The 23,201-nt window shown below is 56.0% G+C and overlaps 1 protein-coding gene across 1 annotated transcript; it reads left to right on the forward strand.

The window, feature by feature from the left end:
- Positions 1-10,854: 10,854 nt before the first annotated feature.
- Positions 10,855-12,338, forward strand: BXZ73DRAFT_107703 (uncharacterized protein; the record flags this gene model as incomplete). The annotated part of the gene is made up of 5 exons (XM_048016984.1): positions 10,855-11,084; positions 11,594-11,617; positions 11,677-11,705; positions 11,861-11,952; positions 12,027-12,338. The coding sequence occupies 5 exons, from the start codon at positions 10,855-10,857 to the stop codon at positions 12,336-12,338; spliced, it is 687 nt and encodes a 228-aa protein (XP_047871633.1).
- Positions 12,339-23,201: the final 10,863 nt, after the last annotated feature.

The raw sequence follows: 23,201 nt of genomic DNA on the forward strand, positions 1-23,201 counted from the left end.
ACAGCAAGCGCAAGCTTATCGACACCACGATCAACCTATTTGAAGAGCGAGCACTTACAGCCCAACTCGACCTGAAGGACGTAGAAGCATGTCTGTTGATATGTGCTGATGACGACGGTGATACGGTTGGATGCCGTTGCCACGACGGCAGCTCGTCTGGCCGCCGCCCTGAGTCATCCCTCGACCCAAAGCCCGCCCGGGCCCGGCTCCCTGGAAAATCCGGACGAGGCTGTTACGGTCACGGAGCGCGGGAGCGCGGAGGTCGGGCGAGTCGGAGACGAGCGGAAAGGCGGGATGGATTAGAGGACGCGCTTGACCTCGGAGAGGCTCGCGGTAGCGGGGAGACGGGAAGGAGAGGCGACGGGGAGGAGCCAGGAGGCAATCGCGTAGCGATACAGTGAAGCGGGCGCGAGAATATAAGTGATGCAAGGTAACCAGTGGCGGACGATCGTATGCTGGGCGTCCGTAGCGGGTGCACGCCGAAGCTCGTAACCAGACAGGCGGAGCAGGCCATAACACACCCCCACGAGCGAGGCGCAGTACACGAAGGCGGAGAAGGTGCAGTAAGGTACGGTAACAAACGTACGGTCGGTCAGAATATCGAAGAGCGCGCAGGATAGGGAGAATACAAAAACATTGGGGCGCACGAGGGTTCGGAGCAGGCAACGGGTCGAGAGCGGCAGGCGTACACTGCGCGAGACACCCCCATACTAAGGGCGACGCGGGGACAAGTGCAGCAGCGCGCGCGTCATCGACGACGGCGTCGGGTTCAGCGGAGGAGGCGGGCGCGCGGCGACGAGCGCGAGCGATCATGCAGCGTCGCGCGAGCGGTGGGAGGCATGGGTCGTCATCGTCCTCGGGATCGCGGGCTTCTGCAACAGCAGTCCGGCGGGCTCGGGTTCGGTCGGTTCGGTTCGGTCGGTCGGTCGGTCGGTCATCGGTCGGGTGCGGGATCGCGCGAGCAGCCTCACGGGGAGGGTCACGGGGAGTGGGGACGAGGCAGCGGGATCCGAAGCGCGCAGGTCGGAACGCGGATCGGGAGTGGAGTCGGGGCGGATCGAGGGAGTTCGGGTTCGGGCTCGGGGCGCGGTCGAATGCGGGCGGGTCCGCACAGGCTGGTCTTTGGCACTCGGTGCAGAGCAACGGCTCGCGGCGAGGCTTCGAGGTCGTGGGTCGTGGGTCGCGGGTCGTGGGTCGCGGGTCGCGGGGCGTTTTCGCTCTTGATGCTCAGGCGCCGGGGCAGAGCGCGAAATGCGGGAGAGGGTTCGGGATGGTCGGCTCACCAGCGCGAGGGACAGCGCGGTGCAGGGTGCTCGGATTGCCCTCCGAGTAGGGACACGCGATTGTGTTACGGTCGCGGAGCGCGGGAGCGTGGAGGTCGGGCGAGTCGGAGACGAGCGGAAAGGCGGGATGGATTAGAGGACGCGCTTGACCTCGGAGAGGCTCGCGGTAGCGGGGAGACGGGAAGGAGAGGCGACGGGGAGGAGCCAGGAGGCAATCGCGTAGCGATACAGTGAAGCGGGCGCGAGAATATAAGTGATGCAAGGTAACCAGTGGCGGACGATCGTATGCTGGGCGTCCGTAGCGGGTGCGCGCCGAAGCTCGTAACCAGACAGGCGGAGCAGGCCATAACAGAGGCCGCCAGGCTGCGTTCTCCAGGCTCCGACGAACCGCCTTAGAGCCGCTTGTCTTCCACAACGATACGCTCAAAGCACTCTTCCGTGCGAGCGCCGGGAAAATGTAGCAGAGGTCCCCAACCCCGGGAGCGACTGCTGCTGGGGTGGTCTAGCGGTCTTCGTGAACTCATTCCCACTGCATTTAGAGACGATGCCTCCCGGCTCACCGTGCTACCGGCGTCGACTACCACCGCGGCGGCTTGCTTGAGCCCAATATGTCATTCCGTTCAACCCAATGCTCGCGATCCGAACGTCCACACATGACGTCACATCACCTCCTCCCGGCAATAGGCGGTCGTCTCATGCCGGCGTCTTCAGCCTCCAACGCGGACAAGACTGTATTTCTCGACCCTGGAGAAGCGTGGGCGGCGTGTATGCTGTGGCCCTAGTGTGAGTACCTCCGCTACCGCTGCCATCCTTTTCTGGCATTTCTTCCCAGCTGGTGTAATCATGTCTGGTATCCATTCGTCATCTCCTTCGTGTTGAATCTGTTGATGGCATCCTCGTCACCGTTGCGCTCGACCTTGATGACTCTCTTGTTGCGCTTCTTCGAGACGGAGCCGTCAGCCGTGATCTTAAGCCTGCCCATGTCTTTCAGAACCGGGATCTCGACAGGGTGAAGGCCAAACGACGGGTCGTACCTGACCAGTTGAGATTACCTGTAAAGTACACGCGTGATCATCCCGTCGGAATGAGCTGCGGGACGAGTCGCGGATGTGTACCGCTCAACAAGCCTACCAGTCGCCAAGCGGATACATTCACATTGCAAAAACAGGCAACGCATGAGCTGATACGGAGGATTGAGGGATGACTTACGAAGATGAGTATTCGAGTCTAAGACAGACCTTCAACCACATTCTTCGCCTCAGATGCTATGCATGCATTGAAAACCGTACTTCTGTATACTTGCAGGACCGGTCAGGAAAGAAACTCGATACCGTGTACTTACTTGGGACGACGATGGTCGAGACGGAGCCGGCATCTGCCGAGGTCGGGGAGATCCGGGTGCCTTCTGTTCCGGAGGCGAGAGTTCGAGACCTACAGTCACGGCAAAAAATAATGCCCGCCCTGGGTTGGGCGCCTACCGCGCTTCATAGCGGGCTCAAATCTCGTTCGTTTCGCGATATTCTTGTATGTACTTGTAGGCAATGTGAAGCAGAATATGTGGGGACTTGTTTGAGAAGAATCGGTGCAGTGTTGAGAGAATTAGGAGGCAAACATTGGGGTGAGCCTGTCACAGCCTGTCACATCTGCAGGCAGGAGGGCGAGCATGCATGTGTATAGAAGCACAAGAGTAAGGAATTGGAACTTTTTGTGGGTAAAATACTCTTGAGGGGTCCGATAGCTGATCTGTGTCAAATTTTGAAGGTGTATGGATTCCTGGTGGAGTCACAACTGAGCAAACATGGTGTGTGTGCTGCCAGAACGCAATTTCAGCCATTTGTTCGCACAAAAAGAACCTGGCTACCATTCTAACAATCTGGATACGTTTTAATACGCTCAGAAAGATCTTTGATTCCAAAAACCATATGTTTCTGGGTGGCTACAATATTTCAGAGGGCGCATTGAGGTTCTCATTGATGTCACACAGATCACAAATCGGTGTCTCAAGCAGGACAGAAGCTTCTGTGGGACAAACAACTGCTAGAGATGATTTATAAACAGGAAAAAAACACGATATAATGAAAAAGGTAGACAGCTTCAGCGTCGTTTCGGAGCTGTACACGCCTGAAGTTGATTGATGTGCTATGGAGATGTTCAATAATTACTCCCTCTCCAGGGTTTCCTCTCATGGCTGCCTCTATGCCAAAATAAAGACCCAGATGATTATTATCATCGGTTTAAAGCTAATATTAGTAGGCACCATACATGCAAAGCAAGAAATGCTGTAAAGATGGGAGGTGGAAGATGTTATGACATCACTCATGTCACACTGATCAGCTCCGCGCGCATGCAGCTCTGAAACCAGGCCACAGCTACCAACCTCTTGTGACTGATTTTAAAGCCTGTCTCCAGGTCAAGCAATGGAACCACTGGAGTGTCCCACAGAAGCTTCTGTCCTGCTTGAGACACCGATTTGTGATCTGTGTGACATCAATGAGAACCTCAATGCGCCCTCTGAAATATTGTAGCCACCCAGAAACATATGGTTTTTGGAATCAAAGATCTTTCTGAGCGTATTAAAACGTATCCAGATTGTTAGAATGGTAGCCAGGTTCTTTTTGTGCGAACAAATGGCTGAAATTGCGTTCTGGCAGCACACACACCATGTTTGCTCAGTTGTGACTCCACCAGGAATCCATACACCTTCAAAATTTGACACAGATCAGCTATCGGACCCCTCAAGAGTATTTTACCCACAAAAAGTTCCAATTCCTTACTCTTGTGCTTCTATACACATGCATGCTCGCCCTCCTGCCTGCAGATGTGACAGGCTGTGACAGGCTCACCCCAATGTTTGCCTCCTAATTCTCTCAACACTGCACCGATTCTTCTCAAACAAGTCCCCACATATTCTGCTTCACATTGCCTACAAGTACATACAAGAATATCGCGAAACGAACGAGATTTGAGCCCGCTATGAAGCGCGGTAGGCGCCCAACCCAGGGCGGGCATTATTTTTTGCCGTGACTGTATACGAGGTGAGCTCCGGGCCGCGCCCCCTTTACCCTCTTCTTCTTGCATACGTGTGTATCGTGAGGCTACAGTCGCAAGCTCCTCGCCATTCCTCTGACGCAGCACCTTGTCTTCAGATTCAATGCTATATCCGACTTTCAGTCGCCGTATTAACTTTCGCCACAGTTTGTCCTTCGTGGTATGAAGCCTGTTCTTTCCTACTCGCCGGATTTCGTGAGTTTTCTCATGACTGTGATATTAACACAAGCGCGTGCTGCCAGGTCATACCTGCCATGGCCCACGAAGTACATCCATCAGTGTCCTCGGGACCTGTCTGATATGAGAACTAGAGAACCTCAACGTCCACATGCATTAGGTTCAGGAATACGTTCCACATGCATCGTCGAAGCAGATGATCCACTGAAGTGTCCAAATAGAGACGCTATGCACAGCCTGGAACCAGCCGCGCCAGATTGCTGAACCGCGTCCTCTCAAACTTGGAGCACAGTCCAATCGCGCCCCACCTCGGATTCCGAGATCTCTACAACCGCAGTCGTGAATGCGCGTCATATCTGTGTAGAGCGGTGGGGGCGAGACTGAAATAGACTGTTGGTCTGTTCTATATTTCAGGTATCCATGCTTTTTGACGCCCTTATGCCTTTCAGAATTCTGATCCATTTCTTCCATTGTTCAACCCGCGATGCCTAGGGCCCAGCGTCCTAGGAACGGGAGCCGAGGCGAGTCCTCTGGGCTCTGGAAGGGTGATGCTGTGATTTACGGGACATCATAGGTTCCGCCTCCATGCCGAGACTCAATTTCCTATGGGTTTCGTAGCATCCGACGTTTCACACAGGTCAAGTGGGTCAATGTCTGACATCGGCTCCGATCAACCGCGGAATCTTCGTCAGACCTTGATTTTTTTGCGCCAAAAGTGAGTCATTTATAAGAACAATCTTCGTAACGAAAAATTTTCTCGTCCAGGAAATACCACACAGGTTCTTCGTTTATGCGCACTTTTGAGTATGTGAAGATCGCCGATGATGACGGTGGTGAACGTCTCTTTTGCTTCTCGTCGCACTCTCGTCCCGGGTCACAGCCAACATGCACAGCCTTTTCCTCGCTGTCAGCATTCACACCAAATTCACACACAGTCATTTCAATTGGTGACTTTTGCGTGTGGGCTCTCTACCAGGTACGCATCCAAAACTCTCTAACAACCTATTCGACTGACATTTGCACCCACCCAGTTGATCAAGATTAATTACTCAATAAGCTTCCGCCGCGGTAAAAGCCTGCGAAGCGCTGCTTCAGTGCGCTCAATGTGCCATTTGAGACGTCATTATCCGCGCGCGGAGTCTTCGTCTATTCTCCAACAGCACATTGGCTGCGCCCGTTTCAAATAGCGCGCAGATTACGCAGCGGTAGAAGTTCCTCGGCATTGAGTGCATCGCCCTCCACTGGAATCTACTATAGTCGCCCGGCTTCTCGCGCTCTCGGACTGAATGGCGTCAGGTTTTGCACACGGATGCTAGACGTTTCCGCGAATCGGACACTGCTTCAATTCAGTAAAATATCCTCAGCAATGTCACGCTTGCGCGTTCGTGCCTCGATGCGCGGTGACGCTAAGTCCCTCGTAATATTACAGCACCCGCAGAACGCAGTGGCCGTGCACAATCGCCATAGTTGACTCTAATGGCTCGATGCGCCAGTTACCTGAGCTGGATTCGTCCTCGGCAAAGTAGCAGCCGATCCAGCGCAGTGCCTCCGGTGATCGTTCACCGGCAGCGAAGTACACGTACACAGACAGACGCATTGCTGCATAGCATAGACGTGGCCGTCGGGTGCTTGCGCTGACACAACGTTTCAGCCGTGTGGTCACCTCCTCTCGAATTTCGAAGCTTATCCCCATGATATTAGTACGAAGTCCGCGACCTTCTAGGGCGGGCGGAAGAATCACCGCGCACATTCCCGTAGCTACATTTCCGATGGCCGCGTGAAGATGGGAGGTCCTCGTCTCGGCCACCGCTGTACCCGCTTCGGCGAACAGGGGAGCCCGTGCTGCGGCGCTCCCACATAGCTGGCATGCAGTTCTCGGCTTCCCTGGAAATGAAACCTAACGCGGGTTTCTTCGACCCACCTCGACCACCGCTACCTCGGCCAAGAAACCGTGCACTTCACTGGCTCGAAGCCCGCAGCGCACCCGCCTCGGCCACTCAATGTGCGGAGCTCAGACAATGCGGTCCTATGCAGGTACACGGAGACCACTGGATACTGCGTCTAAACCGCACAAGACCGATCAGTCACGCCCAGGATCCTCGCCGAGACATTGCATGGCCACGCCGGTCACCTGTGAACTGCTGCGGCGTGGAGGCTGCTGCAAGCGGCGCGCACAGGGAACGCGGTGAGAGACGCCGGCTTGTCCCGAGGTCCAAGCGCCCTCGAGCCCTTTCTGAGTGCACCTTCCTGAAAACGCCAGAGCCGAGGGCCTTGGTGTATTTTCTGGATGAAAGGCTGCTCTCCAACGTGCTAGCCTTGTTATCATAGACTGGGTGGTTTACTTGCGCGCTTCCACTGGCAGATTGAGTTGATGAAGCCGGGTTTTCCACTTCAGCGCTTGTCGACCTCCTAATCCCGAAGGCCCGTGCTGTGACGCGGGTCCACACGCACCCTGGGCGTGTATGCAATGCGGTCATTGGCGCTTTGGCAAGGATTCTGCAGTCGAGATGGAAGTCATGAATTCTAGGGCATAGGGCTACACTAGCGGGGACAGCGCCAAAAAGCTACACCGTTTAATCTGATATGACACGGCGAATTGATCAGCTCGAGTACGCTGCGCCTTAACTCCGCCACCGTCGCTCACCTGTACAAGGACGGGACCCTATACGTGCATCGAGGGTGGTCTTGAGCGCACCGCCGGCAACGGTGTGTCGTTCAACCGCGCGAAGTCCAGCGAGTGCCGGAGGGAACGCCGCACACGGGACCACCACTGCCGCTTGTCGCTCACCGAGCTCCGTTTTTCACTTGGTGCCGCCGAGCCGCCTTCTTTCTCCGACGCGCCGTCGTCCTCGTCCTCATCGTCCTTGGAGAAGAACATCCTGAAACGTTCCTTGTAGACCGCCCAACGCGATGTCTCGCCGCTCTCCCAGCCGGTGATAATGGTCCAACAGACGAGGAGGCCGATGATGACCCAGCCGGCGCCTGTGAGGAAGAGGGAGGAGTGTGTTTGAACGCTGAAGCATTCGAAGGAGAAGGCGAGGAGGAAGGTGATCATCCTGTACGCGCGTCAGTGTCGCGTGACTGTCTCATAACAACACGAAGACGTACCCCCACATGAGGAGCGCATAGGGTAGGCTGTAGATGATAGCGAGTGTCTCAAGACCGAGACCCTTGTGCTTGCGTGATCGGAGGAACCGGTGTGCTTCCTCTGCCGTGTCCTTGGACTTGACGCGGTGTTGGCGGATAAGGAGCAGCCCGAGCAGGATGCTCCCGACACTTGTGACAATTGACAGGAAACTGCTAATCTGGGCCGGAGTGACGTGATCGAGACTGCCAGTGTCGACACTGGGGATGGCCAGGAACGCGACGTTGGCGTTAAGCAACACCGTTGCCTAGTTATAAAGAAGTATAGGCTTAGCATCGGACGAGGTCATCCATGTCGACGGAGGACGACATACGTAGAGGACGAACTCCTGCCACTCGTTTTGAAGCTTGCTGATGAAACCACCCCATGGGATGATTGTGATGACTTCGTCAATGTAAATCTTCTCGAGGCTGCGCAAGTGCACGTGTGGTGCATTCCAGAAAAAGGGAGCGAAGAATCTGATGAGGAGAGTTCGCCGCTTCTTGACCCCGTGGTACACACTCTGATCGCGATTTAGACGGGCGTGGGTTTGCCCATAGAAGTTGAAGAAACGGTAGTGTGCTGTCAGACGTGAATTAGCTCGCCGTTTTCAGGGAGGAGGCTGACGACATACTCCATGTGCACATAAGCCGGCCGATGACAGCTGTTGCGTAGTCGGTTCCATCCACACCTAGAAGTCTTCGTCAGTTTTATCCCTTCGAGTCTAAGGCTCTTCGCCCACTTTTAGCAACCTTCACCAAAGTAATCATACGATGAACATCGTCACCGCGGTAAGCAACTGTAGATGTCATTGACGTGGTACTGTCTACATGCGGAATGGTCAGAATAATCGATATACTTGATTACTGGGCACATACCCATGCTAGCGAAGGTCAACATGCCCGTCAATTCGGTGTAGACATCAGGAGTAATATGACGTTGATGAGGGTACATTTCAATGTGCATCCTGTGAAGCCCTTGTGAGCCATCGAAGGAAGATTGCAATTGCTATCCGTACCAGTATTTTGACTGAATCTCATGACCTACATCCTAAAGTGAGCCGGGTCAACGAATTGATCAGAGCTCACTCACGAATGTCATACGGCGCCTTGAGGGCGATAACCTCTCTGATGTCCAAGGTCTCGACGGGGTCGCATTCATGAATCCAAAACAGGGTTCTCGTGGAGTGGTCCACGAAGTAGTAGCACCAGTTGAACACCCCAGGCGCAGACTTTCTCGGTTCGAGAAAGAGCACCAACTCGTGGTTGGCAGGAAGCTCGAGGCTTTGCTCAAGTATCATCTCATCGAGCTGCCGGGCGAAGGTGTCCAGCATGGCCGCAATACCAGGCTCTCTAACATCGTTGTCTGTGAATATGCGCTAATTCTGATCAGAATACGCCAATTATGCAGCAGGTATGCACTTACTCGGCGGTCATCATAGAAATACAGTCGTCCCTCCGGGTGGGTCACTGCTTTCCACCCTGCGGGCACGTTGTCTCTGCTAAATGCATGAGACTTGGGACGATCTCGATAACACCGAGAAACCCACATAGGAAAATCAGTCGTAACGGGGGTCAAAACCCAGTCACCTCGAGCAGGTGAGATAGTTGCATAGCTATCATAGCGGGGTATTTCCGTAACCGGGTATAACTCCTGGCGGATAGGTGGGGTGGCGATGATAATCTCGGGTGTAGGGGCCTCGGAAACCGACATAGTACGCAGACTTGGAGTGGTCGACTTCGTTGGCGCGGATGCGGGCAGAGGCAATGGAATGGGAAGTTCGATGACAGAACGCGCGGGCGTACGCGAAGCAGCTCTGGAGCGTCTCGAGGCTGAAGTTGCTCTTGACGGCGCACGAGACGCTACACGCGTTATTCCACGAGCCGCGGCGCGAGAGTTGGGGATGGCGTCAGGCCGGGGATGAGCAACTTCGAAGTGCCTGCCTCTGCGGGCAGGAGAACCGGTAGACCTTATGCTGACTGAGATATTGGAGCCCGAACCGGTTGAGTGGGAGTAGGGACGCAGTAGTTCGCTCCGTGCGGCGGGAGGACGGCCGGGGAGAACGAGCGACTGTGGGCGACTGGGGAGGTCGCCTGGTTGGAGGAAGTGGGCATGTCCGGGGACATCGAGGTGAAGGTCGAGGGCCGAGAGCGGTCTTCTACTCTCGCAGATGGTGACGGCTTCTGGATGCGGGACGGAAGATCCTAACCTCACAACTTCCGTGCAGCGTGTGCCTACGAGGGACGAATCAAACACTGGACGGTGTGGACTGTAGGAGGACGCACCTTGCACCGGAATGTCCTCAACCCCTGCGACCTGATTCTCCCCACCACATGATCCACCACCACCACCACGAGGTCTACGAAGTCTGGCGACGAAGTTCCAGACGCGCAACAACTGTTTGAGGTAACGCCAAAGTTGTAGAAGTCGTTTGAGTGGAGAGGACCAGTGCTTGCAAGCTGCCAGAATGAGGGCAAGAGAACGGGGATGCACAGACGACATCACAGCCAGTGGGTCGAAGCATCGGCCCGGAGAGAGAGCGAAGGGGGAGAGAGCGCAAGAGCGGTGCGCGATGTCCGGAGGGAGGCCATGGCAGTCTTCGTTCAGGCCATGAGGCCTGAGGCCCAGTGAGAACGCTCCCTATCCGGAGCTATATGGAGCTATATGTAGATATCCCCACCTATCTTGACCAATTGGTCTGACATTTAGCGCCAGTGCTCTCGAGAGTTTGACGCATTGACATGTAGAACAATTCTCACAAAGCACAAGCGTGCCTTCGCGAATTGTGATTTTGGAGTGAGCTGTTGTGCGCTCGCACATTTCTCTCTTGTCTGTCCGCCGTCCAGGCGGGCGGCTCTCGCGGTCACATGATCTTTTTCGATGTGTCTCGGCCGGAATTCTTCCTTGGAGACTCACCAATGCGTATCATGTTGCAGTGCCCCTTGCCCGACAACGTCTCCGATATCCTCACCATTTGTATGGATTTTATTCAGCCGAAGGGACGAGCCATTGTCGTCTCATCTGTGCTTGATTGCAAGAGTTAGTACACTTACTACAGCATCAACAGTGGCACGCACTCGATTTTCACGCCTCCGCGAGCTCCTGCGCGAGCTGGACGCCCCCAGCCTTCACTGCGCTCATGCGCTGTGAGTGCCTGCCGTGGTGTAGGTACGACGAGCGTAAGTTGTAACGGGGACTCGGGAGATCGGAGGGCGTGACATGATGTGTCGCATCAGAGCACGTGACGCCCACTGGGACCGCGCCGCCCGCGCGGAGGCCGCGACATTTCTCTCTTCTCCCATATCCACCACCTTCCCTCTGCCGGCCCCCTATGCAACCAGAGACATCCCCTTCATACCGTTGCCTCTCATAACCCATGGTATCTTCTTCCCTTTCTTCTTCCTCTACCTACCAAGCGTCAACAAGATTCCTTCGGTCAAGCCGGTCCCTGAGTGGGTATATGCGCTCAAATATTTCACTCTCTGACGTATTGCTGCATCTCCAGATTCATTGCACCATAGGGCCTTCAACTATTAGTGCATAGGCTTAGTGATTGGGATTTGTCAGTGAGTGCTTTCATTTATGGTATGGAGCGGTCGTAGACAGCCCGCACTTGGAGACGTCGGAGTCAGTCGGTTTCTTTAAGTACGCTTTTCATTCTTATTTCGGTGTCCTCCCTTCCTTTGCCCATTAATATCCCGTCCGTTACGCCCCTACATCCGTCACTGCCCTCCTGCGATCTCGAAGCCGCTATCGCGCACCTTTCGTTGCTGCCCTACATCTCCACCCCACATCGCGCGGTCACGCTACGTCCTCGCGCGCGTGGCCTGTCGCTCTATTGCACCGCGCTTAGTTGCTCGCGCCCGCACCCAGCCGTCTTGCACTCACAGTCCCGTGCTCCCTCTATCCCCTGTTTTCGTCCTCACCTCGGTCGCTGACTGGTTGGTCGCAATTCTCACAGGGACTGGGTGCACGACAACCTCAGGTGAGTTTATGCCGACTATATGTGCCCCTCATCGCGTTCAGTTTCGTATCTTTCGACAGAACATCAGACCTTGTAGGCCCTCAATCTGGTGAGCCGTTTTAGCTAGTACCTCTAGCTGCCTTCTAGCTGCAGGGAACTGAGGGCCCGGAACGCCCCCACCAGTGGCTCATTAACCCCATAACGCCACTTGTCGAGCCCGCGACACCCCCCGCTGATCCTGGAACGACGCCATTTGCTGCACAGTCCACGCGGAGAGCAAGGGCGCTCTCCTCCACATGGTCTTCGCAGACGCAGGCGACAAGCTCGAGCTCGTCGTCGTCGAGGACATCACCGTCGTGCGTCCCCCGCCTCCCTCCCCCTGTCGCCCCTCTCCCTGACACGCCCCAGACCCACGCCGACACCAACCCAGCCGGGCGCGTTCGACGACGCCGTCCTCCACACCGCCTCCCCCTTCCACTTCCACGCCGACGACCTCGCGAAGCTTATCACACCCGCCGTTGCCGGCATGACCGGCATCCTAGCCTCCGCTGCTGCGCACGCCGGCCTGCACCTCCAGCGCGTCGTCGTCATGAGGCCGTGCGCCGCCAGTGCTCACCCCGGGCGATGCCTCAGGACGCGTGTTCGCCGAGACGGACTGGAACGAGGCGAGGTCGAGGCCGTCGGGTGCGCCGTAGAGAAGTACATCTTGGTTGGGAGCACGGCATCGCCCATCAAATCATGATGTGCCAGTGCGCGAAGCGGGACGGGGAGGTTGGACGCGCGGGCAGAGAAGGCGAGGGTGTGTGGGCGATGGCGAGGGCGCGAGGGAGGTGGTCGGACGGCGCACGTGTACGATATCAAACGTCAATGAATTGGTGCAGATATGTGCAGATATATCGGGCCCTTGTTGCACGTGGTTTCGTTGAAAAGGCCCGTCGATAGCTAGGGACAGATGGCAATAGGTGGCATCTATCCCCATAATTGTCAGTGGCGTGTCAATCGTTGCGGATAGATGGGGATAGGCGGACATTTATGAAAACCTACGCAATGAGGCATTCAGCAATATCGACCTATCCCCAGCAATCTGGGTCGTTGAGATAGCTCCAGATAGCTCCGGATAGGGGGCGTTCTCACTGGGCCTGAGGCCCGCTTCCGGCGCTCCGGTGCCGCTTCTCCAACACTGACTACATATGCATCGCCCAGAGATCAGAACTGGTTTGCCGGAGCAATCCTGTGCCCCTTGCCCAATGACGATCCACTGATGGAGGCAAAGTGTATGTCTTGCTACACAGGCCGTATTACTTCCTCGCGGATTCTAGCTATCGCCGTTTTTCGAAAGTCTCACAGGTCTATGCACAGCAATGTATCCCGAGTTTGACGGGGAGTTCCCAGAAACATGAACATTAGCATTCATAGGATAGGTAGCAACGTCGATACACGATATCAATGGCATCCCTGACTGCCGTCATGATCATCCACCTCGACGAACAGCACTGCGAGGAGTCCAGCTCTGAGGTTCGTCAGGCGGTGGTGGCTTCCAGGGTGAAGGAGGTTCCTTTCTTGGCGGGGCAAATGGTACGCGTTCTGCGGCAGTATCCGAGGCGTTCGAGCTGCATTCGTTTGCCCGTTCATGCATAGGGTCCGGGAGCCTGGGTGATGAAGCAGGCGCCTGAGCTTGCGTATGTTGCGCTTCTGAAATGGCGACTCGAGCCGCATGAGCCTTCTCACGGGCTTCTATCATCGCCACGTTGTTGAGAATCCGTCGTTGGCGTTCGACATCGGCTTGCAGTTCCTGCGATGCTTCAGTGGCTGCCACGGGTATCAAAAGAGCGCACGACATACCTCCAGCGAAGGTGGATGCGGTCTGGTATGGGTCATCCATGACAGCCATTGCACTGGCATAGAGTGAGGATTGAACGCGTGAAGTGGAATAGCGACGCACCTGCCAACCGTCTGTTTCCCCCGACATATTCCAGCATGTCAGCACCCTTCGCATACTTCACAACACGTTTTGTTCTACGTGGGTCTACCACGCATACCGTCGGTTACGCATATAGAAGACGGGATTATCTGATGCTCACCATCGGAGGTGCTAGCGTACTCAAAGTATCTATTCCCTACAACCAATGCCACATGAGAAGAGAACTGGGTCATAATGCTTGGGACGCACCTTCAAGATCCCTGCCGACAAAACCAGTCTGCCAACCTCGTAAGCTCTTGGGAAAATTCACCAGGGACTTGAACGTACAGGGCCCTTGACACGACGAAAGAGGCGGGCTAGGAACGACATGAGTGCTGCTAGTCCGAAGTCACTGTCCCGCACCCCGGCGAAGCAGTGGACATTAGCGCCACGACTGGCGATCTGTTATCCACCCTTTCGGAGTTTAAATGAGCTCTAACCTGGAAAACGACGTATTCAAAACGCGTAGATAGGCGCTTGAGATCGACGCGCGTCGAGAGGCGAGACGCGTCATCCCGTGAGCACTGTCCTTCTCCACATCCATCCTCCTCCACTACTCCGTTCCGCGAACTCTTGTCGCTCTCGACAACCAACCATGGCCGACGTTGAAATGAAGGCTGCTGACGGCAAGAAAGAGAAGAAGGAGGAGAAGCCAGCCGAAGAGGAGAAGAAGCCTGTGCCGCTCACGCCTGTGGCTGAAATCAAGGCTAACGTCGTGCTCATCGAGGGGGCGGTTTCGACGCTCGAACCTCGCTTCACGCATCGCGTCCTGAGGTCACTGGCCCATCTCAGAAAGAAGCTGGATGAAAAGGTTTTGAAGGATGCAACTTTGGAAGTATATACCAACGGTAAGTCTGCTCTCCAGCATCCCTGCGCCCCAACCCCATGGTCTGACCACATCCTGCCCTCAGAATCTGCCTCCAAGACTGCTTTGCTGTCATGGCTATCACCCGGCGCTGCGGATCATTCCATGGACATCGACCCTGCACCTACTGCCAAACAATCCCAGCCTGAACCTGTCCCCGAGGTCGAAGTTTACTTCCGACTGCTCATCATCCACTATCTTCTCACCTCATCCGACAACTACGCAAAAGCCGCCAAGCTGGCCCACGAGACCGTGGAGAAGATGCAAGCGTTGAACCGCCGAAGCATGGACCCTATCGCGGCGAAGGTGTGGTACGCGGTGGAACGCACATATGAGCTTGGTGGGGAGTTAGCAGACGCTCGTCCGTGAGTTCCACATATGTTCTCCACTGGAGCACACATGTTGACGCATGCACCACATAGTATGTTCCTTGCGGCACAACGGACGGCTGCCCTGCGTCACGATGACGAAACGGAGGCGTCCCTCATCAACAGGATCTTGCGGAGCTACTTGCAGTACAGCCTGTACGACCAAGCCGACAAGCTCGTGTCAAAGACATCGTTCCCGGCAGCTGCCGGCAACCCACAGCACGCGCGGTACCATTACTACCTCGGGCGCATCAAAGCGGTCCAGCTCAACTACACGGCAGCGCATACAAACCTTCAGCAGGCCATTCGTCGGGCCCCACCAGCCAAGACTGCGCCTGGTTTCTTCCAGGCCGTCCACAAGCTGTCCATCGTGGTGGAACTCCTCATGGGCGACATTCCAGAACGTAGTTTGTTCCGACACCCCGTTCTAGTGAAGGCTCTGGCTGGGTATTTTGAGATCGTGAAAGGTTTAGTCTGTTCCCCGCTCAGCTCCATCTGTCTCGTCTTGACGTAATCCTATGAACAGCGGTCCGCAATGGATCCCTTTCACAATTCCAAGCCACTCTCTCGCGATACGCGGCCCAGTTCGAATCAGACAAGACTTACACACTCATCGTCCGCCTGCGTCAGAACGTCATCAAGACCGGTATACGCCGACTCTCGCTATCGTACTCGCGCATTTCGCTCAGGGACATCTGCGTCAAGCTCCACCTCGACTCGGAAGAGGATGCGGAGTACATTGTGGGCAAGGCCATCCGCGACGGCGTCATCGAAGGCCGCATTGTCCACGAGAAGGGGTGGATGGAGTGCGGTGGGCAGAAGAGCGGATATGGCCCTGAGGTGTCGGACGTGTTCTCTCGCCGCATCGCCTACTGCTTGGAGTTGCACAATCAGAGTGTCAAGGTGAGTGCGTGGTTATTGCTCGCGCCCTTCCTCGCCTTCCCTCTGCCTCGCGCTGCCGGTGTATTCCCGCGCTCCGTACGCTGTCTGCACCCCGACCGCCGCATTCCACCTTCCATAGGATGGACACAGCGGCCTATTGGTAGCGCAGGAAACGCATCCAATCAGGCTCTGTCGTCTGTCTTCCTTCAAGCTTCCATTCCCGTTGCTGTCCATGCCGTTCAATCTGCCAGGTGACGAACCTGCAGACGCGAACGCCGAACGCGCTACTATCCCTCTACGATCCACGAGTGGTTGGCTCGAACTCGCCACTTGACGCGTCCATGTTGGCGGCTTGTCAAATGCCCTCGCCGCTGTCCCCTCATTTCGTCCGTCTACGTCGGACGTAGTGGCTTCAGTCTTTCTCTTCAGATTTCCTTTCCCGCGGTTTGATATGTTATGTCATTTTTCCGTTGCCCCACATCTTCTGTCCATGGATCCTCTGTCAGGACGACCCCAATGAACTGACCATCATCCCACAGGCCATGCGATACCCACTCAACGCTCATCGCAAGGAGCTCGCCGCCGCGGAAGGCGCACGCGAGCGTGAGAAGGAGTTGGCGAAGGAGATCCAGGAGGGCGGCGACTTGGACGACGATGGCCCGGATCTGGGCGACGGGTTCTGAGGACCTCACTGCGGTCCAGGGTGCACTCGTGGTTGAGAGACGCCCTGGAGGTGGTGTGTACTTATATATTGTGGGCACGTGGGAAGAATAGGAGAGCCATGGCGCACCATATGGACGACAAGTTTACTCCCACTTCAACTACACACATCTATCGGGATGTTTACCTGTGGCCTAACAAAGCTTAAGACACCGCCGATTGCACGGAGACGGCGACTATCTCGTTGTCGGAGTACATTTACATAAGTAGGGCGACGGCGCTGACTACGCCAGGGCTGCTGCGAGGCTGTCCTCTTCCTACGTGCGCATAAAAGGCGTCGGCACTCAATCCCTCATGACCGACGTACCGCGCCCCACCACAATCTGGAAACGCCGCGCCACCGCGTAAGCTGTCGGGGGAGGGCTGAGGCCGATGCGTGAGATCAGAGTTGAAGTGGACGCACGGGCGCCGTGCACGGGTGTGCGCGGTCAGGCCCACAAGACTAGTTGGCCAGGGTGTGCTGCGTATGTGTTGATGCTGCCCATGGATGCACAACTTTGCGCCTCGAGGAACTCGGGGGTGACTGAATGGGACTCAGATCAAGGACATCCGACTACAAGGAAGTTCATCGGAGGAGGCGAATCTCGAGTTGTAAATCCGGTCGAAGTCGTGGGAGACTCGAGTGGGATGCACACAACGGCATACTCACATCCGGAGGCCTCGGGTTCGGCAATTAATGTTGTCTCTGTGAGCACGCGGAGCGTCTGCCGTGTGCAGCGCTATTTGGTCATTCGGCGTTGACCACAACCGTCAGAACGTTCTGAGCCCAACCTCAAGGCCTTATACCCGATTCTCCCGGAAGACGTCCACCACCACCTTCCAAGTAGCACCAAGTTGTAGGGTATGGTATTCCTGTGTTGAAAACACCACATGCTATGGCCGTGCTCCCAATGGCAGCTCAGTGTGGTCTTCCGACGTCGCGTTGGTAGCCCTTTGTCCAGTCCAATAACTGGAGAAAGCGGCTCCTGGAACGCTCCGGGGTGTGATCCGTGGCTGTTCGTGCGGCGCAGTCTCATGTATAGACCATAGTTGACACTCTCGTTTCTCGCGGGAGAGATACACTTCTGGAGACCTCAGCACTGGGATAAACGGATGCGTTGTTTGCGTGACACGCAGCATCGAGGTCAGATCGAAGAGACACGAGATCATATTGGCGGTTCGCCTGGGAGGATATCCACGACCGTATACGTTTGGGAAGAGGAAAGTTGTTATAGAGATAGATTAGTAGAGAGCAACAATTATCTGATCATGCCTCAAGGAACCTTGGACCGTTTCGGTGCAGCAGAAGGATGGCGGGTTCCTGGAGGCACGCAGACGTCCTCACAGCCGGACACAAGAAAGGAAGGTCGGGGGGCACTGGTTCGAGTGTGATATCCTGGACTAGAACAAGGGGCGATAGATGGTTTCCGAACAAATGTGCTTACTTCGTGAGCGCGAGAATGTCGACGTCGACAGATGGGTGCGAAAGTAGATTTCAGGGTCTTCACGCAGATATCAAGCCCTTAGCTAGGACGCCCTCCCTTCTTCCCTCCTCCAGCTACAGCCTGTGTCGTTTTCCCCTTCCACTCGTACTTCTCATCCAGATCATCCTCGCTGTCGTAGATCGTGAGTGGGCAGGCCACGTGGAAACAGAACCATAGCTGTACCTGACGGGGGACAAAAGCTCGGATGGACTTCGATCGGGAGTGGTCGAGGGGGCGCAGGCGATCGATGAGACAGATGCAGTGGCGAGACGAGACAAGACTTCGGCTCACTCGGCATCAGGTTCGGCAGTAGCAGCAGTCGTAGTCAAAGTGGGCCGCCCCTCACTCGCAGCAGAAGCCGTGCTACGAGGTCGAGGACGGAGGGCGCAAAGCGAAGGCAGAGAGTAAGCGAGCGGTGGACGTTCGGAGCCTAGAGCTGGATAACGAGGGACGGCCAGGTAGATACGTACAGCTCGGGCGTACCGGCAGCCAGGTGTTGAGAGTGCTCTGAAGAGGAGGCAGACATGGGGGAGGTGCACGAAGCAGGGGCTATGAGGGGCTATGCGTGAAGCCTGTGCCTTCGATCGGAGAGTAGTAAGCACCGGTCACGGTCACATATTCACACCCGATTGATCTTCGCAGACTGTGACGTCTCGTCCGGATCTAGATCTATGCCGCCCGCCATCGCATACAGGATGAGACTAATAAAGAGCGCGAACGTCGAGATGCCCTGCCCAACACTCCCTCCCGTACTCTGCACTGCTCGATACCATGTCGTCCTCTGAGGTCAACCATTCTCACAAGCGTTCTATACTTCTCTCGAAGACAGCCCTCCCCACACGTCTTGTCCCTTCTCCACCTTCTGAGACCACCCGCTACGAGCCGGTTTTGCAGAGGTTTGCTCGTTTGTCTTGGGGTTCTCTATTGATGCTGAAACTGCTCTATCGAGCAGAGTAGTCCCGGATTTCGTCAAGATCACGCCCGGGCTGTTTTCCTTCGTGACAGAGGCAGAGTAAGCATCCAACGCCACTCCGCCTGCTGATACTGGGCTGACTTTGTCATAGACCTCCCTACCTTCCAGAGGGATGGACAATGCATGTTCAAGCAGAGGGCAAGCCGTATTACGCCTGCGAAACATCTCCGAGGGTGGTCACAGAGGACGATGTGGCTCACCCCGACATCCGCGGGAAAGTCCTCCGCGCCATTGACGCGGTCCGGGAGGAGATGGCTATCCAGAATGTCTCTCTTCCCGACTCGGCGGAGCTCTGCCTCCGGATCAAGCCTGACGCGCCTGAAGACGATGACTTCCGCGCTCAGGAAGTGTGCGAGTACTACTTCGCCGATCACGCCGCGCACGTCGTTTGGTGGCTGCACGAAGTCGACAGCGAAACTGTTCTGTTTGACATGGGGATCGTGTCCGAGTCTCACCTTCGTACGTCCTGCCTCGGTCTTCCCTTCGACCGGACCACGCGCTAACGCACCTGACAGGGATGGGACTTGAGAGCCAATACTGGAGCCACATCGAACAGTTCAGTGCCCACAGAATCGAGAGGCTGCACTTGGCAATCGACGAGCTCATCGCGGTCTTTGTGCACGGCGAAGCAGATCAGCGCACTTCAATGACCTCTTGCTTCCCCTACACTTCCGACCAGTGCAAGCACTTCATCCGTATCCTGGGCAACGCCAACACCTTCCCCCAGCAAACCACCGGCCTCACGGTCATCGCTCGGATGTGGTGCAACATCGGTGGGCAACGACAGGTTTCCGAACCTTCGACACATCTGACGGTAGATGCACGTAGCCACCCACAGATTCCAAACGATGTACGGACAGTGCTCTGCACGCCTCGATCGTCACCAACGCATCCTCGAAGACTCCCCGAATCCGCAACGAGGCATGCTATTTGGCGCTGCCTCCCGCCTGCTGTTCAACATTCCCGCTCAATACGCCGCGAAGTTTGATCATATGTACACAGACGGGATCATCTACGGCTACGTCTTCCGCGACTTCCTGTGCGAAACGTACGATGAGTGGGCTCAGCACCTGACCTGGGTACGTCCTATTCTTCTCCTGCGGACGGCTCGGATCCTTACCTTCGCATTTGTCTTGTATAGTCACTTGGGATGACCACGTGAGTTCCCCGCATCTCAGCATTCCAGAGCGTCCCGCTGACCACCCTTGTAGTGCCAACGTCCTCTTCACCATTAGCCCGCGCGCCTCGCCCGAGCTCGCCGCCGCATCTCTCCTCTGCTGTGCTCTCGCCATCGCGACCGCCCTCGCGCTCATGTCCCGCCACACCAACCGGCGCACCTACACTGCGGGCCAGGCTGTGCGTCCTGCTTTTGTTCCGCGTTCGTCGTCGCGACTGACCCCGCCCCGCCCTTCCCTTTCCATAGCAACCCATCTGCGCGACGAGCTCGCAAGAGGACAACGCCCGCCTTGCCATCGCGTGGGCGTTCCCCCGCGCCGCCTTCCTCTGGGCCGCTGCGCTCGCGACCCTGCAGGCGCCCTTGTTCGTCGCGCGCGCGTTCGGACTCGAGGCGCTCGCGGGGGTGCTCGTCTTCGCCTTCCTCGCGTCGCGCCCGTGGGTGCGCTGGGCCCTGGATGCTCGGGCTTGGTGGTCCAACTTCACTTCGAAGCCCGAGGCTGAGGTGGAGGAGGCGGGGGACATCAAGAGCCCGAGCGAAATGGTGTGAGACTCGGAGGCGTGCTGCGGGGCTTCGCCGGACCGGGTATGCGGTGTTGAGACAGGGAGGCACCTGCCTAGGTCCGACAGCACGCGGAGCACGGGAAGGCTGGCAGTGACAGTGTCGCTGGTATGTGCGGCAAAATGATTCCGGAGCCCAAAGCCCGGACGAGTTTCTTCTGTTCTTAGGTGACTTACGGACTAGGACCAGTGACGACTGACAGATACCAGGTTATAAGACACTGTACAGTATGACCATATGTTTTGCTTTCTCCCCGTCTCGATAGAATATCTCTGAGATAACGGTGGGTTGTATGTACTACCCTACTACTAACAATCATGACAAGTTTCGCGAGTATCTGGCACAACGATCAATCTCCGTGTTGCGTCCATTGCCGTCAAAATTCGTGTGAATCACCAGACATGCATGCACACAAAAATTGGTTGACAGACGGCGTCAAGGAGTTTACATTTGCAGCCACGTGGTGTACGTACCACAACCTTTCGTTACGTTATTTGCCAGATGTTTCGGCATGAGTCACGTATTGCGGTCACAGCCCACTCCGCCACACTTGCGCGATTATGTGGCATATCTCCGACAACTGGCCAGGTTCTCTCTGGATGTGGACGAGGCCGCACGCAGCGGCGGGTATGTGGCATGAATGTGTCTCCATTTCGAGCGGAGCGCCCATCGCGATAACTCATCTCTTATACGCAGTAGGTTTGGATATCGAGATATCCATAACATCCATAATCCATACGCGGTGTGGACACAAGAGCGGAGATACTGTATACACCACAGAGTTCCGGATAGCCAGAAACCCACCTGCACCCAGGCTCCGCAGGCGCAGCCCCGGCCGAGATCGTCCAGATACTACTTCTAGACATTCGTAGACACGCCGAGTGCGCACCGGGTTCTGCAATTATCTGCGGCTTTGCACTGCGGGAGATCCTCCCGGGCGAGCCTCGAAATGAAGGTCCAAATTCTGGTGTAGGGCATTCGACGAGCTGTGCAGATGGGTTTGAACTCACAAGACCGGTCACCGGAGAAACGAAGCGCCGGCGCTTCGACGCTACCCCACAAGACTCCACAGCACGGAGGATGCTGGCGTCCGTTGGGTGCCTTGGAGCATTACGGGTGAAAGTTCACTGAAGTTCCGTGAAGGCTTGCATAGCTGGTCAGGCCGTAGCTGGAGAGAGGCGGTGCGGAATACATCGGTGGGTGCCTCGGCAGTGGGCGCTCCGATGAGATGAACAGTTCGAGGATCGGTCATGAGCGACGTCAAACTTGCATGGTAAAATCCGCACCTGCCGAGTCAGGGTGTATGAAAAGGCGGATGCTCTTCTGACATTTGCACAGTTGAGTTAGTCGCGTGTATGCAGTGAGGCTTGGTTCGGCCGCCGCGGAGACTGGTTTAGCCGTGCATCCTGGCCGAGAGCCCGAACATCGGTCGTCTACCCGTGCCACGGAGCGAAAACTTTCCCTCCTGGACGGCAGAAGCTGTTAGGACACTGGTTTCACGGAGCAATTATTTGCTTTCCGAACCGTTCCATGCGTGAGTGGCGTGTTAGTGCAGCCTGGTTGACCAATGGCGTCGGAATGAGGGCCGATTGCGTTTCGTAGGGGAATGAGGGCGGTGTATACGCTGTGCGAAGGCCGAATCAGCGTCTTCGAAGCGAATAAAGGACTAGAGAGAGAACAAAGGGAAGAAGCAACGCCGTGGGGATGAAGCATCTAATATCGAGTCCGAGAACAACATGACAGTGCCACCCACCAAAAGAGCGTGCTCGATGTCGTCCTCCTCGGCGAAGCAGGCAAGCACAGGCATGAAGAGAATGGCGATGTGCCAGCTGAGTCCTTCTTTATGAAATCCCTTGTGACGGAATGCTCTTGTATGTTCGGCGAGAAGCTTGCCGAGCGTCGAAACCCACAGGCCTGTGCAGCTCATAGAGCCGGAAAGAGAGATGTGTGGACATTCTCCTCTTTGTGGCCCCGTGGAGATGGAGATGTGAAGCAGACCGTATCCGCCTGTCGCCGCGAGGGGATGTTGTCTGAAAGCATTGGCGTTTTTTGTCACACTGTGGCGGAGGAAATTTTTACTGTGACAGTCCTTTGAGGAAAATATTTGCGTAACTCACATCGATAGTAGGAGTACAGCCCTCTGGTGCGTGGCCCATTGACGTCCAGCTTCTGGAACTAGTGGAATGGGTGCCGCTTCGAGGGGGGTTTTCCCACTGCGCCGGATCAAGAACTGGCCCTTTGTCCCTATTGTGGATCCAGAGATCTGAAAACAGTTATATGAGTATCCGGGCAGACGTCGCTAGAAGACACCCATGCCTCACACGTGTCATCATTGAGTCATAGTGGACCGTGCAGAGGCCTGAAGAGACGACGACTGGAGGCATCCACGGTGAGTCTGATTTGTTCTGTTGATTGACATCGGAACACGCATATCGGCACCAAGAAGGAAGGCAGCCGAGAGTCCTCAACGTTCAACAACGTTGCCTCGAGGATTCCTGATTCAGCAAGATGTGGTAGTGTGTTTACCAAAATGGAGCGGTCACCTTGAGCCTCTCGCCTCCAATCTATCGTATGACATCAGTTGGGAACGAACTAGCGGTCAGAAAACAAGCTCTGGTTGTTGGTGCCCGGGGTCGTCG

Source organism: Epithele typhae, assembly GCF_022376455.1.
Source record: "Epithele typhae strain CBS 203.58 chromosome Unknown BXZ73scaffold_121, whole genome shotgun sequence".
NCBI lineage: Eukaryota > Fungi > Basidiomycota > Agaricomycetes > Polyporales > Epitheliaceae > Epithele > Epithele typhae.